The 14,576-nt window shown below is 44.3% G+C and overlaps 1 protein-coding gene across 5 annotated transcripts in view; it reads left to right on the plus strand.

Annotated features, from left to right (window-relative positions):
• LOC126176997 (proline-rich proteoglycan 2-like) overlaps positions 1-14,576 on the plus strand; it is a 122,039-nt gene that overhangs the window by 75,468 nt on the left and 31,995 nt on the right. For 3 of the 5 annotated variants that reach the window (XM_049924210.1, XM_049924209.1, XM_049924213.1), the window contains one exon: positions 11,872-12,051. The exons of the other annotated variants lie outside the window; for them this stretch is intronic. In XM_049924210.1, the coding sequence (XP_049780167.1) occupies positions 11,872-12,051 (180 nt within the window). The remainder of the gene's footprint in view (positions 1-11,871; positions 12,052-14,576) is intronic. 5 annotated transcript variants of the gene reach the window in all.

The following is a 14,576-nucleotide window of genomic DNA, read 5'->3' on the forward strand; positions in this document are numbered from 1 at the left end:
TTTTGGAGTCAAGTCCAAGTTCCTCTAAAATGTTAAACAAAGATTGCCGGTCAATTGAGTCATAGGCTTTCTTAAAATCTACAAATGTACAAATTATGGGGGCATTTCTAATTGCTTTGTGTTTTAATATTGTCTTTAAATTAAATATTTGTTCTATGCATGAGCGACCGGGGCGGAAGCCTGCTTGATAATCACCAATTTGGTGTTCCAGCTGCTCTTGTGTTCTTTTCAGCAGGCATGTTGAGAGAATTTTGTAGGTGACTTGTAAAAGTGAGATTCCCCTGTAGTTATTGACATTTGTTCTGTCTCCTTTTTTATGTAACGGGTGAATAAGGGCACATTTCCAATCCTCTGGTAATTTTTCTGTTTCCCATATTTTTGTTATTATTTTTGTGAGCTCTTGCAACGTCTTTGGTCCTAGGTTTTTTAATAGCTCTGCAACAATGCCATCTTCGCCAGATGTTCTATTATTTTTTAAGTTTTTAATGTGACATTTGATTTCTTCCTGTGTTGGTGGTAATGAATCCGGTTGAGCGTTGTCACTGATTTCTTTGGGAAACCTTAAACTAGGTTCTGGGCAATTTAGTAGGTTAGAAAAATATTGAGCCAATACTTGACAGTTTTCCTGGTTTGTTTTCCTAGCCGAGCCTCAGGTACAGGTCGGGTCGCAGGTGGCGGATAGCGAACGATCCATCAGATATGGTGGACAGCTGCGAATAAGGGGAAACCCAAATAAGCAGTCCCGGACCGAGGCGGCAGCATCACGAGGGTGTGGGAGGGTGACTTTTGGCAAGGGTCACACTCATTCAAAAACCACAGAACCCGAAGACGTTGCTGTGTCATGGCGAATAAGTGCCGCCATTACAATAAGCACTGTCAACACCCAAATCCAGGACGCGTCTGAAGTGGGAACCATCGGCATCCTGGTCAGCGTCTGTTCACACAATGTGCGGCTGGTCATAATGCGCCAGGAACTAACAATCCCTGGTTCTAAACACCCAGTGGAAACACTGGGCCAACTTGATTACAAGCAAGTATGACTCGTGCAAGTAATAACAACATATATATATATATATATATATATATATATATATATATATATATATATATATATATATATACTATGTGATCAAAAGTATCCGGACACCCCCAAAAACATACGTTTTTCATATTAGGTGCATTGTGCTGCCACCTACTGCCAAGTACTCCATATCAGGGACGTCAGACATCGTGATAGAGTAGAATCAGGTGCTCCGCGGAATTCATGGACTTCGAACGTGGTCAGGTGATTGGGTGTCACTTGCGTCATACGTCAGTAAGCGAGATTTCCACACTCCTAAACATCCCTAGGCCCACTGTTTCCGATGTGATAGTGAAGTGGAGACATGAAGGGACACATACAGCACAAAAGCGTACAGGCCGACCTCGTGTGTTGACTGACAGAGACCCCCGACAGTTGATGAGGGTCACAATGTGTAATAGGCAGACATCTATCCAGACCATCACACGGGAATTCCAAACTGCATCAGAATCCACTGCAAGTACTATGACAGTTAGACGGGAGGTGAGAAAACTTTGATTTTATGGTCGAACGGCTGCTCATAAGCCACACATCACGCCGGTAAATGCCAAACGACACCTCGCTTGGTGTAATGAGCGTAAACATTGGCCGGTTGAACAACAGTGGAAAAATGTTGTGTGGAGTGACGAGTCATGGTACAGAATGTGGCAATCCGATGGCAGAGTGTGGGTATGGCAAATGCCCAGTGAACGTCCTCTGTCAGCGTGTGTAGTGTCAACAGTAAAATTCGGAGGTGGTGGTGTTATGGTGTGGTCGTGTTGTTCATGGCGGGGGCTTGCACCCCTTGTTGTTTTGCGTGGCACTATCGTAGCACAGGCCTACACTGATGTTTTAAGCACCTTCTTGCTTCCTACTGTTGAAGATCAATTCGAGGATGGTGATTGCATCTTTCAACACGATCGAACACCTGTACATAATGCACGGCCTGTGGCGGAGTGGTTACACGACAGTAACATCCCTGTAATGGGCTGGCCTGCACAGAGCCATGATCTGAATCCTATAGAATACATTTGAGATGTTTTGGAATGGCAACATCGTGCCAAGCCTCACCGACCGACATCGATACCTCTCCACAGTACAGCACTCCATGAAGAATGGGCTGCCATTCCCCAAGAAACCTTCCAGCACCTGACTGAAGGTATGCCTGCGAGAGTGGAAGCTGTCATCAAGAATAAGTGTGGGACTACACCACAATGAATTCCAGCATTACCGATGGAGTCATTTTCAGTTAGGTGTTCGGATACTTTTGTTCACATATGGGCAATATTCAGGGATATGACGCCAATGATCATTCGAAACAAAAATGTCAATCAAACAAGGGCTCTAAATCCTTTACCTTAAGAGGTATGAGCAATTCTTGATCTTCGATATTGTGAAACAAATCTCTTCTACGGCATGCTCTTTGCTTTCCATATTTTGGGAAGTGGTAGTATGGAACAAAACAAGAAAAAAGTTCAGAAAACATATGCTCTAAAATACATACCTTAGAAGTTGTGAGCACTGCTTCATTAGAAGAGTCGTGTTTCAGAGAATATATTCTGGGAAAGACTCAACATCCTGAAGATTGTGTTTAGTGGCAGCAGGGTATATTACGTCTTTACTGAGCAGTAGTAGTGTTAGGTACTCACTTTTAAAACTCATCGTATTTATTCTGTCACGCGATTAGTTTCGGCGGCACATTGCCGCCATCCTCAGTCCCCAGCACTGGTAAAAGGGCATTTCATTTTCTTGGCGCATTTACTGTGTGTTAGTAATAAAAATCCCACAGTAAATACGCCAAGAAAGTCAATAACTCTTTTGACAACGGTGGAGCCTGAAGATGGCGGTAATGTGCCGCCGAAACTGTTTGTGTGATATAATAAAGACATTCTCAGTATACAGCTGTGGTGGTACTATTCCTCATATATACCATCAACTGAAGTCCCTCGGCCATGTAATAAGATGGACAACCACAAATACGATTCGCTGATGACACTGCTATTCTCCGTGGAAGTGAAGAATTACAGGATCTGCTGAATGGAATGAACAGTCTAACGAGTACAGAATAAGGACCGAGAGTAAATCGAAGGAAGACGAAAGTGATGAGAAGTGGTAGAAATGGCCACAGTGACAACTCATGACGGATGGAGCAAGGAGGGCATCAGAAGCAGATTAGCACTGGCAAAGCAGGGCTTTTCTATCCAAGATCAATCTGCTACTATCAAACATAGGTCTTAAATAGAGGAAGAAATATCTGAGAAGCTGTTTGGAGGACAGCATTGTATGTTACGGAGACATGGACTGTATGAAAACCGGAACAGAAGAGAATCGAAGCCTTTCAGATGTGGTGCTACAGACGAATGCTGAAAATCAGGTGGACTGATAAAGTAAGGCGTAAGGAGGTTCACTGCAGAATCTACGAGGAAAGGAACATAAGGAAAACTCAAGAAGAAGAAGAGACAGGGTGATAGGACATCTGTCAAGAGATCAGCGAATAATTTCCATTTACTAGAGGGAGATATAGAGGGTAAAATCTGTAGACAGAGATTGGCACACATCCAGAAGATAAATGAGAACGTAGGTTGCTGCTCAGAGATGAAGAGTTTCGGACAGGAGAAGAATTCGTCAGAAGACTGACGAAGACGTATTCTATTTGTATGTTATTGCCGAGTAACATGTCAGCCGACCAAGCCGTGCCGCGTAACTGGTCACTTTAGCCCTATGTGCCCCGAATTCCGTCGCACCAGCGAGTCAAGCTCGCACATTGTTCCGGGTTGTTATGAGAATTGTTAAAAAATTGGTTCTAAGATTTCGATGTTATTGCAAGAGTTATCTTGTTGGACATGACCTTATTAAGAGTATCAGAAATACAACGAATATTAACAAATGTGTATTGATGGAGTGTTCTTATTTCAAAATAGTTGACTCATATCTCTGGATGATTTGTAATGGGTTTCTTATTTATACCGCCTTGTAAGCTAGAAGAGAGCTTGCGGAATGGCGTGGGTGGGTATCGATTTAAAACCTCAGTTAATGCGTTTGTGCCATTACAACGGTTGCTCTCTGAGGCGGCGTATCATCCAAATGGAAAAACACATTTTTTTTTGTTCGCTGATGTAGATTGCTTCAGTTCCACCTCTCTAGAAAGAGTTTAATTACGCTAAACATTGTTTCTCATTTAAAAGTAAAAGCCACCATTCTTGTAACCGCCAAAATAGTACTAATCTGGTTTTGTTGTAATTACACCTTCATCGCTCGCGTTTTTTATCTTCAGGCTGCTCAGGTGTATGCACCTTTTATCTAGGAAAGTCCTTAAGATTATGTTCCTATCTTTTACAACACGATTTTCATTGAGAAGTTTTTTATAGACTTAAAAGACCCTACACATATTAGAAAATACGCACTTTCATATGCCAAATTTTTTTCGTGATATTATGCATCTAATACTTTCTTTCAAATCTGACTCACATCCTGTAAAATGTTGTTAATTGTAGCCAATCTTTTTTTTTTCCAATGCCACCTGACATTCGTAAGTTCGTTTTCATTGACTGACTCCGGGAGTGTAGTGTTTGGACTAAATTAATCTCACAATGTGCCATAACAGCTCATATATTTTCAAGCAGATGCATTTGAAGTTTGACATTAGGTGTGCATTCCTGATACATCTGCCAGTATTGATGATTTTGATAATGTGCATCACGGCTGAAAGCAGCTGATGATATACGACGTGTAGACTTCTGTGGAATTATTATAGTCAATAAGGTAACACTGAATCTACTTAATATTAGTCATCCATACAAGTGGGATGCGTATCATCTGAACCAGGGCCGGCCAAACGCTGCACAGTGTGCAGACGTGCGGAAGTGCTGCACACGTGCGCACGTGTGCGACAGCGAGGGACAGCGACATCTGTTATTAGACATGTGTCCTAAATGAACGGCGGCGGCTCCTCTTCCCTGTGGTACAAGCAAGAGCGCAACATACCCAGTCTCGTTTACCCCCTGGTGACCGTAACCTTGACAGAGAAGTACTGAGAAATGGCAGGTACTGTGTAAAAGCAAACGACGGCAGATCTATGTTCTCGGTCGTTTCGATCAAGCATCAGTGATAAAAATCTCCCGCAATTGCTTGCGTTTGTCAGTGAGCGGTGCTTTTGTGCCCGATATTAACTATATCATTTCGCATGACTAGTGTTTGGATTTATTCCTTTCATAATTAAAAATTAGTGTTTACTAACAGTGCATTATTGCCTCATTCTGCTCCATGTTACATTATGATCAGGAAAATTGGTCATTAAACCAATTGTCGTATACTTACATTTAGGTTTTTTTTTAAATGTGTGAAGGGCTACGCTCAGTTGAAGTCGATAAAACATAACATTCATCTAATTGTTGGTTATTACGCAGATTTCAGACGGAACTGATGAAAGATATAGCAATAGTGGTACAGGTGATCAGCGAGAGAGAAATTATGTGGGTGTAACTGAGGGCACCGAGAATTAGTTATAGGAAACCTTGCATTGGTTTAATGTTATTTGAAATCATGACTAAGGTTCGTTGGAAGTCGCCAAGTGCTCTCATTCTTAAATAATAGATAAAAAACATTACGCGTATTTACGTGCCGACAGTCAAGCTGCCTTAATAAAAACCCACGGTTGTTAACTGTATTACTTGTCTCACTGGGTTAAACTGTTAACATAAAAGTAGACGTCTCAATGAGTAGACTGTGACAGTATTTTAAATGTTTAATACGCGAAATACCTTCGCATGGTTGGCTTGAAAGCTGTGGAAAGAGCACTAGAATGCGCCGGTACAGAGTATCCCAGCAAGTGGATAAAGCGACATCTGTGCGTAGAAACATGCACTACATGAACGCTAACGGCTGCGGCGTGCACGCTGTGACCCGGAAGTTGCACATGTGCAGGAGCACCGCACGCGTGCAGAATTTCTGGCCGGCCCTGATCTGAACAGTGAAATGAATTCTGTCTTCCCCGAACACTCCAACAACATTGTGTGTATGTGTGTGTGTGATTGGATCTTATGGAAGCCCAACGGCGAGGTCATCAGCGCCCTTACACTTATTAAAAAAAAACGTATGTAGAGATGAACTAAAGTTGTTGCACATGTTTGCACCCGAAATTACCACACAGTCACTCTATCTCAGATGCACTCTTACATGCACTGAAACCTATTAGGAGGGGAGATAGACATTCAAGAAATTAAAATACAGAGAAAACAAAGCACAGAAGAACTAACAGAAAAGCACAAGGAAATGTGACAGGCTGACGCTGTATTCTTGTATAAAATTTGTTTATCCGATAGTAAACAGTCACACTAAATAAAAACGTGTTGTCGCTGCGTGATACTTATTTTTCACTATTTTTACAAACCGTGCCAAGCCGGCTGGTGAGGCCGTGCGTTTCTAGGCGCTTCAGTCTGGAACCGCGTGACCCCTACGGTCGCAGGTTCGAATCCTGCCTCGGGCATGGATGTTTGTGATGTCCTTAGGTTAGTTAGGTTTAAGTAGTTCTAAGTTCTAGGGGACTGATGACCACAGATGTTAAGTCCCATAGGTCTCAGAGCCATTTGAACCATTTGAAACCGTGCCACACAGATCACCCAAGGCAACTGTTAACAAACATTGCGTATTTTTCTCCACGAAAGACTGAACAAAAATGTTACAGGATGTATACTTTCCAAGACTGGTAGTATCTAAAATCGATAAGCGGGTCTAAGGATTCCATTCAGTTTCTTGTTAACCAGCCTGGTTTGGCAGTTGAAGATAACGAAAAGAAAGCCGAAGTTTTTAATTTCACGTCCAAGACATCGTTCACGCATGAGAATCGTACAAACATAATGTCATTTGACCACTGGACAGAGTCTCGTATGGACGATATAGTAGTAAGCATCCCTGGAGTGGAGAAACCACTGAAAGATTTGAAAGAAAATAAATCACCACGTTCTCCGGATGGAGTCCCAATGCGAAGAGTACTCTACGGCATTAGCCCATTATCCAGCCTACATTTATCATGAATCTCTCGTCCGAAGCGACTGGAAAACAGCGCAGGTCTCTCCAGTATATAAGATGGGAAAAAGAATAGACCCGCAAAATTACAGATTAATACTCCTGACTTCTGTTTGTTGCAGCATACTTGAACACATTCTCGGTTAGAACGTAATAAACTTTCTTGAAGTCAAGCAGCTCATGTCCGCGAATCAGCATGGTTTTAGAAAGCATCCCTCGTGCGAAACTCGGCTTGCCCTTTTCTGACATGGTATACTGAGAACTATGGATGAAGGGCAACAGGCAGATTACATGTTTCTAGATTTCCGGAAGGAATTGGACACGGTGCCCCATAGCAGGCTGTTAACGAAGGTACGAGCGTATGGAATAAGTTCACAGATATGTGAGTGGCTCAGAGACTTCTTATATCATAGAACCCAGTATGTTGTCCTCGACGGCGAAACAAGGGCATCTTCAGGGGCGCCCCAGAAAGGTGTGATAGGACTGCTGTTGTTCTCTAGATACATAAATGATTTGGAGGACAGGGCGAAGCAATTCAGAGGCGGCTGCCAGATTTATTACCGGTAGGCTCGAGCAACAAGTAAGTGTTACGGAGATACTCCGGGAACACGAATGGGAATCCCTGGAGTGAAGCGGACGTTCTTTTCGTGAAACTCTATAGAGAAAATTTAGTGAACCGACGTTTGAAGGTGATTGCCGGATGATTCTACTGCCACCAGCACGTTGTTGTTGTTGTGGTCTTCAGTCCTGAGACTGGTTTGATGCAGCTCTCCATGCTACTCTATCCTGTGCGAGCTTCTTCATCTCCCAGTATTTACTGCAACCTACATCCTTCTGAATCTGCTTAGTGTATTCAGCTCTTGGTCTCCCTCTACGATTTTTACCCTCCACGCTGCCCTCCAATGCTAAATTTGTGATCCGTTGATGCCTCAGAACATGTCCTACCAACCGGTCCCTTCTTCTTGTCAAATTGTTCCCACAAACTCCTCTTCTCCCCAATTCTATTCAATACCTCCTCATTAGTTATGTGACCTACCCATCTAATCTTTGGCATTCTTCTGTAGCACCACATTTCGAAAGCTTCTATGCTCTTCTTGTCCGAACTATTTATCGTCCATGTTTCACTTACATACATGGAAACACCCCATACAAATACTTTCAGAAACGACTTCCTTACACTTAAATCTATACTCGATGTTAACAAATTTCTCTTCTTCAGAAACGCTTTCCTTGCCACTGCCAGTCTACATTTTGTATCCTGCCGCCGACATACACTCCTCGTAACGACCACAAAGATGATATTCGAGAAATTAGGGTTCACACGGAAGCATTTAGTTAGTCGCTTTCCCCTCGCTCTATTTGCGAGTGGAACAGGAAAGGAAATGAATAGTAGTGGTACAAGGTACCCTCCGCCACGCGCCGTACGGTGACCCTCCGCCACCATCCGTACGGTAACTTGCGGAATACCTGTGTAGATGTAGATGTAGATGCTTCACGAAGTCTACCACTGTTATGGAATAATTTGCTTTTATGTCTTCACAGATTTGTGTAAGGCACGCAATGCAGAATTATGCAACAGGAAAACGGGAACATGTAAACCGATAGATTACGTCGCTAATGAGCATCGCTTTTTGCAAAACCCGGTATCTGATCCTCAACTTAAAATAAATTTAATTTAACGTTCGTAAATAGATTCACTAACAAAATACTCGCGTATAGTATTCTTGAGTAGTTCGTCAAGGGCTTTCGTCAAATAGCAATAGAAAAATTTAAAGAGAAGAGTGAAAAAAAAGGAGAAAAAAAGAATTGCCCCATTTGTTGGGCTACCGTTTGCTCCAGAGCGTGGCCGTTACAGAGGTGCTCAGCGTCCTCCAGAGGGGGTTGTTACAATAAAGCCGTGGCACATCAGGTATTACAATGCTTTCAGAATATCGAGAGCCTCATTTCAAGTAACTGAGATTAAATATAGATTTAAAAAATTAGAAATTTGTGGTAAGTTGCTATGGGACCTAACTGCTGAGGTCATCAGTCCCTAGGCTTACACACTACTTAATCTAACTTAGACTAACTTATACTAATGACAAAAACATACCCATGTCCGAGGGAGGACTCGAAGATCCGACGGGGGACGGCGTGCGGACCGTGGCAAGGCGCCCTGGACCGTGGCAAGGCGCGGCTAAACATAGATCAGCCGGCATATGTGTTGCTTTGTGATCATGCGATAAAATTAGACAAATCCAGGACTATGCAGAGGAGTATCCAGCAAGATTTTGTCTTCCACCGACAGCTTTCGTACTACCACTACATGCGCATTTGCAGTTTCCTCAGAAAGCTCTTCGTTAACAGAACCTGTCAAATTCTTCCAGGACAAATACACAGAGTGTTAATAACGTTTATTTTACCTAGAAAGCTTCAGGAGTTTTCGCATAAAAAAATTGAAAGGAACTATCTGTAGAATGAAATTCTCACTCTACAGCAGAGTGGGCGCTGATTTGAAATTTACTGGCACATTAAAACTGTGTGCTGGACCGAGACTCGAACTCGGGACGTTTGCCTTTCGCGGGCAAGCGCTCTACCAACTGAGCTACCCAAACACGATTCACGACCCCTCCTCACAGCTTTAATTCCGCAGTGCCTCGCCTCCTACCTTCCGAGTCTCGGTCTGGCACACAGTTTTAATCTGCCAGGAAGTTTCATATCAGCGCACACTCCGCTGTAGAGTGAGAATTTCATTCTAGAAACAACCCCCAGGCTGTGGCTAAGCCATGTGTCCGCAATATCCTTTCTTCCAGGAGTGCTAGTTCTGCAAGGTTCGCAGGAGAGCTTCTGTGAAGTTTGGAAGGTAGGAGGCGAGGTACTGGTAGAAGTAAAGCTGTGAGGACTGGGCGTGAGTCGTGCTGCGGTAGCTCAGTTGGTAGAGTGCTTGCCCGCGAAAAGCAAAGGTCACGAGTTCGAGTCTCGGTCCGGCACAGCTCTAATCTGCCAGGAAGTGGCATTATTTGTCTTTACGGCCGCTCAAAAGCTATTATGGCGCACAAACGTCAGTATACCGAAGCCATTTAAACATCCAACAATGAATGGCGGGAGAAAATGTCCCTGATACGGCATCAACTAACTGAGAGCGATGAGCAGGTTTTCATCTACCCCCCACATTGGTGCATTCTGAATCGAATCAGAACTGATCACGGCAGATGAGGAGCATTACCACAACAATGGGGGCTGAAGTCCCCTACTCAAAGTGACTACGCCAAAGAGAAGTAAACCGTACATCAAGTAATATTTGAATGTCCTTCAAAGCATTCATAGTGACAATGGATTACCTCCACAATTTGCCTACAGATCCTTTTGATTGGATTCCAGACATAGGGTTATAAACCCATTATTAATGGGATATGGTGTGTATCTGTGTAGAAATCTATCTACAGGGTGAAAAGTATTTAAAACGACAAACTCTGGGAGGTTGTAGAGGAAATCAAAACAAATACTTTTCCCTAATGTCATTTTTTGCTATGAGGATTATTTAAACCGGTGGAGGCCATACTACGCTAGTCAGTTTTTAGAGGCCTTATTACGATCTTCAGTTGTTGGAGGGCGTATTACGCTCTTCAGTTGTAGGCAACTGCTATCCACCAACGTAGTAGTGCATTATCGCTGGTTACTAATCGAGCGATACACCTGGAGTGAGTACACTGATATGGTTGGTGCGTACTACGTAGCGCACCTCAACGGACGAGCTGCACAGCGGGTTTATCAACAACAAATCCAAATCGCCATATCCCGCATCATACGACCTTTGCTGCTGTGTACCAACGTCTGCGTGAGATCGGGTCATTTAGCAGATTAGCTGGACAGGGACGCCATCGCACGGTAAGAACGCTGCAATTTGAGGAAACTGTCTTGCAGCATGTGAAGCGGGATCCTTCAATCAGTGCGGTTCTTCGTTAATGTGTGGGTCGGTGTTGTTGGGGACTGTTTAATTGGGCCGTATCTGCTATCTAGGCCATTAAATGGCAGGCACTATTACAATTTTCTCGCCAGAGCTTTGCCAGAATTGCTGGAAGACGTCCCGCCCCCTACAAGACAACGCAAGTGGTTCCCACATGACGGGGCGCCGGCACATTTCGGTCGTCGTGTGCGTCGATTCCTGGACCGACGATTCCCAGAAACGAGGACTGACAGAGTTGGTCCTGTACCATGGCCTGCTCGATCCCCAGATATGTCCCCTCTGGACTTTTATCTGTGGGGCTAGATGCGCAACCCTGTTTACGCAACTTCTGTTGCATCAGAAGAGGATCTGGCTGCCCGGATAGTAGCAGCAGCAGGAACAATTCAGGATACTCCTGGGGTTTTGCCCGTGTCAGACAGAACATGATCCGACGGTGTAACCTTTGTTTACGCGTCAATGGAGGCATTTTTGAAAATCTACTATAATTGAAAGTGGGTTATGTTAACGTGTTGAGCCTTGGTCACATAAAAATGGAAAAGTGTTTGTTGGTTTAATTAATTTGCGACCAGAAAAAATCTTCCTCTACCGGTTTAAATGACAATAGGGAAAAATACTTGTTTTGGTGTCCCCTACAACCTCCCAGAGTCTGTCGGTTTAAATACTTTTCACCCTGTATTTGTTCTAAATAGTCATCTAGTATTTTCTTCAATGTATGATAAACTGTTATACTTACAACTTGCGCTGGTAGTAACTGTGCTAGACTTACGTTGTTGTTATGTTACCATTTTGTTGAACGACACACTTTAGTGCTACAGTGCTGCATGGTACGTGTTATGCACAGAGGCTGTGGACGATGATGGCCAGTGGAAAAACACATGGCAGCCGGTGGCAGTAGTGAGGGAGAGGCGGGCCAGCAACCATTCGCGACCTCCCAAGGGACCTCCGCCTGGCAACCATTCAGGACATCCCAAGGGGCCCCCACCCAGCAGAGGCCGCAGGCAGCTCGACCAACAGGCACCAGGTGGGTCGAAGGAAACTGGGAAAAAGTTAAGAAAACAGGGCTCCACACACAGGATGACCGGTCCACCAACCTGCTCATGCAGGAGGGGTAGTCTCAATCCACTTGCCTGTGTGTGTGTCTGATGGGAAAACTGTCAGGTCTGTGGTTTGGTTCATCAGTTCCACTGGCATGCACCTACCTACTTACCATGACCATTACCTGCCATCCCACACACTGTCAGTACAGGCAGGTAGGGTCCACCAAGCAACTACTGGGTTGAGTGAGCTGCTCGCCAACCTTAGCCACATCCCATCCGACTGTGTGTGTATGCTGGCGAGTACTTATAAGGGTGGAGTGTGGGCTATCAAGTGAGCAGGTAGGTACTTAATGGTGAAACTGACACATCCAAAATACAGGCCCTACTGTGAACTCATCAGCTTAACACAGGCATGTGGGTATGGGCTGACACCCTCAGTGAACAGGATGGCTGAATGCTTAGGCTGTTTTTGGGAGCCTGTACACACACTATATTCAGTGCTAAGTTTCAGTGCAGGACCAGGCCACTCAGCTAAAAGTAGTTGGTGCTAGTGTAAGAGCTACCTTGTTTCAGCATATCGTTACCACAAAATAATCTGAGACAATGACGTCACATTCCTTGAAGTGTAGATGCACTGTGAAGCGTTTAGCAAGAATGAAGAAAGGACATATTTGTCTGTATGTACACTACTGGCCATTAAAATTGCTACACCAAGAAGAAATGCAGATGATAAACGGGTATTCATTGGACAAATATATCATACTAGAACTGACATGTGATTACATTTTCACGCAATTTGGGTGCATAGATCCTGAGAAATCAGTACCCAGAACAACCACCTCTGGCTGTAATAACGGCCTTGATACGCCTGGGCATTGAGTCAAACAGAGCTTGGATGGCGTGTACAGGTACAGCTGCCATGCAGCTTCAACACGATACCACAGTTCATCAAGAGTAGTGACTGGCGTGTTGTGACGAGCCAGTTGCTCAGCCACCATGACCAGACTTTTCAATTGGTGAGAGATCTGGAGAATGTGCTGGCCAGGGCAGCAGTCGAATATTTTCTGTATCCAGAGAGGCCCGTACAGGACCGCAACATGCGGTCGTGCATTATCCTACTGAAATGTAGGGTTTCGCACGGATCGAGTGAAGGGTAGAGCCACGGATCGTAACACATCTGAAATGTAACGTCCACTGTTCAAAGTGCCGTCAATGCGAACAAGAGGTGACCGAGACGTGTAACCAATGGCACCCCATACCATCACGCCGGGTGATACGCCAGTATGGCGATGACGATTACACTCTTCCAAACACGGATGCGACCATCATGATGCTGTAAACAGAATCTGGATTCATCCGAAAAAATGAAGTTTTGCCATTCTGGCACCCAGGATTGTCGTTGAGTACATCATCGCAGGTGCTCCTGTCTGTGATGCAGCGTCAAGGGTAACTGCAGCCATGGTCTCCGAGCTGATAGTCCATGCTGCTGAAACGTCGTCGAACTGTTCGTGCAGATGGTTGTTGTCTTGCAAACGTCCCCATCTGTTGACTCAGCGATCGAGACGTGGTTGCACGATCCGTTACAGCCAAGCGGATAAGATGCTAGTCATCTCGACTGCTAGTGATACGAGGCCGTTGGGATCCAGTACGGCGTTCCGTATTACCCTCCTGTACCCACCGATTCCATATTCTGCTAACAGTCATTGGATCTCGACCAACGCGAGCAGCAGTGTCGCGATACGATAAACCGCAATCGCGATAGGCTACAATCCGATCTTTATCAAAGTCGGAAACGTGATGGTACGCATTTCTCCTCCTTACACGCGGCAACACAACAACGTTTCACCAGGCAACGCCGGTCAACTGCTGTTTGTGTATGAGAAATCCGTTGGAAACTTTACTCATGTCAGCAAGTTGTAGGTGTCGCCACCGGCGCCAACCTTGTGTGAATGCTCTGAAAAGCTAATTATTTGCATATCACAGCATCTTCTTCCTGTCGGTTAAATTTTGCGTCTGTAGCACGTCAACTTCGTGGTGTAGCAATTTTAATGGCCAGTAGTGTAGGTTTGTGATTCTTCGAGGGTGGCTGCCCATACTGAAGTTCGTTTTTAACCAAATAAAAGCACAGTAGTAAAATTCTTCTGTAGCTACGGTACTTATCACGCACCAGTACCATGTTGCTCGAGACGTTAATACAATGAAGCGCCAAAGAAACTGGTATAGGCATAAGTATTCAAATACAGAGATATGTAAACAGGCAGAATACGGCGCTACAGTGGACAACACATATATAAGACAACAAGTGTCTGGAGCAGTTGCTAGATCGGTTACTGCTGCCACAATGGCAGGTTATCAAGATTTAAGTAAGTTTGAATGTAGTGTTATAGTCGGCGCACGAGCGATTAAACACAGCATTTCCGAGGTAACGATGAAGTGGGGACTTTACCGTACGACCATTTCACGAGAGTACGGTGAATATCAGTAATCTGGTAATACATCAAATCTGCGA

This window comes from Schistocerca cancellata, chromosome 3 (genome assembly GCF_023864275.1).
Source record: "Schistocerca cancellata isolate TAMUIC-IGC-003103 chromosome 3, iqSchCanc2.1, whole genome shotgun sequence".
Taxonomy (NCBI): Eukaryota; Metazoa; Arthropoda; class Insecta; order Orthoptera; family Acrididae; genus Schistocerca; species Schistocerca cancellata.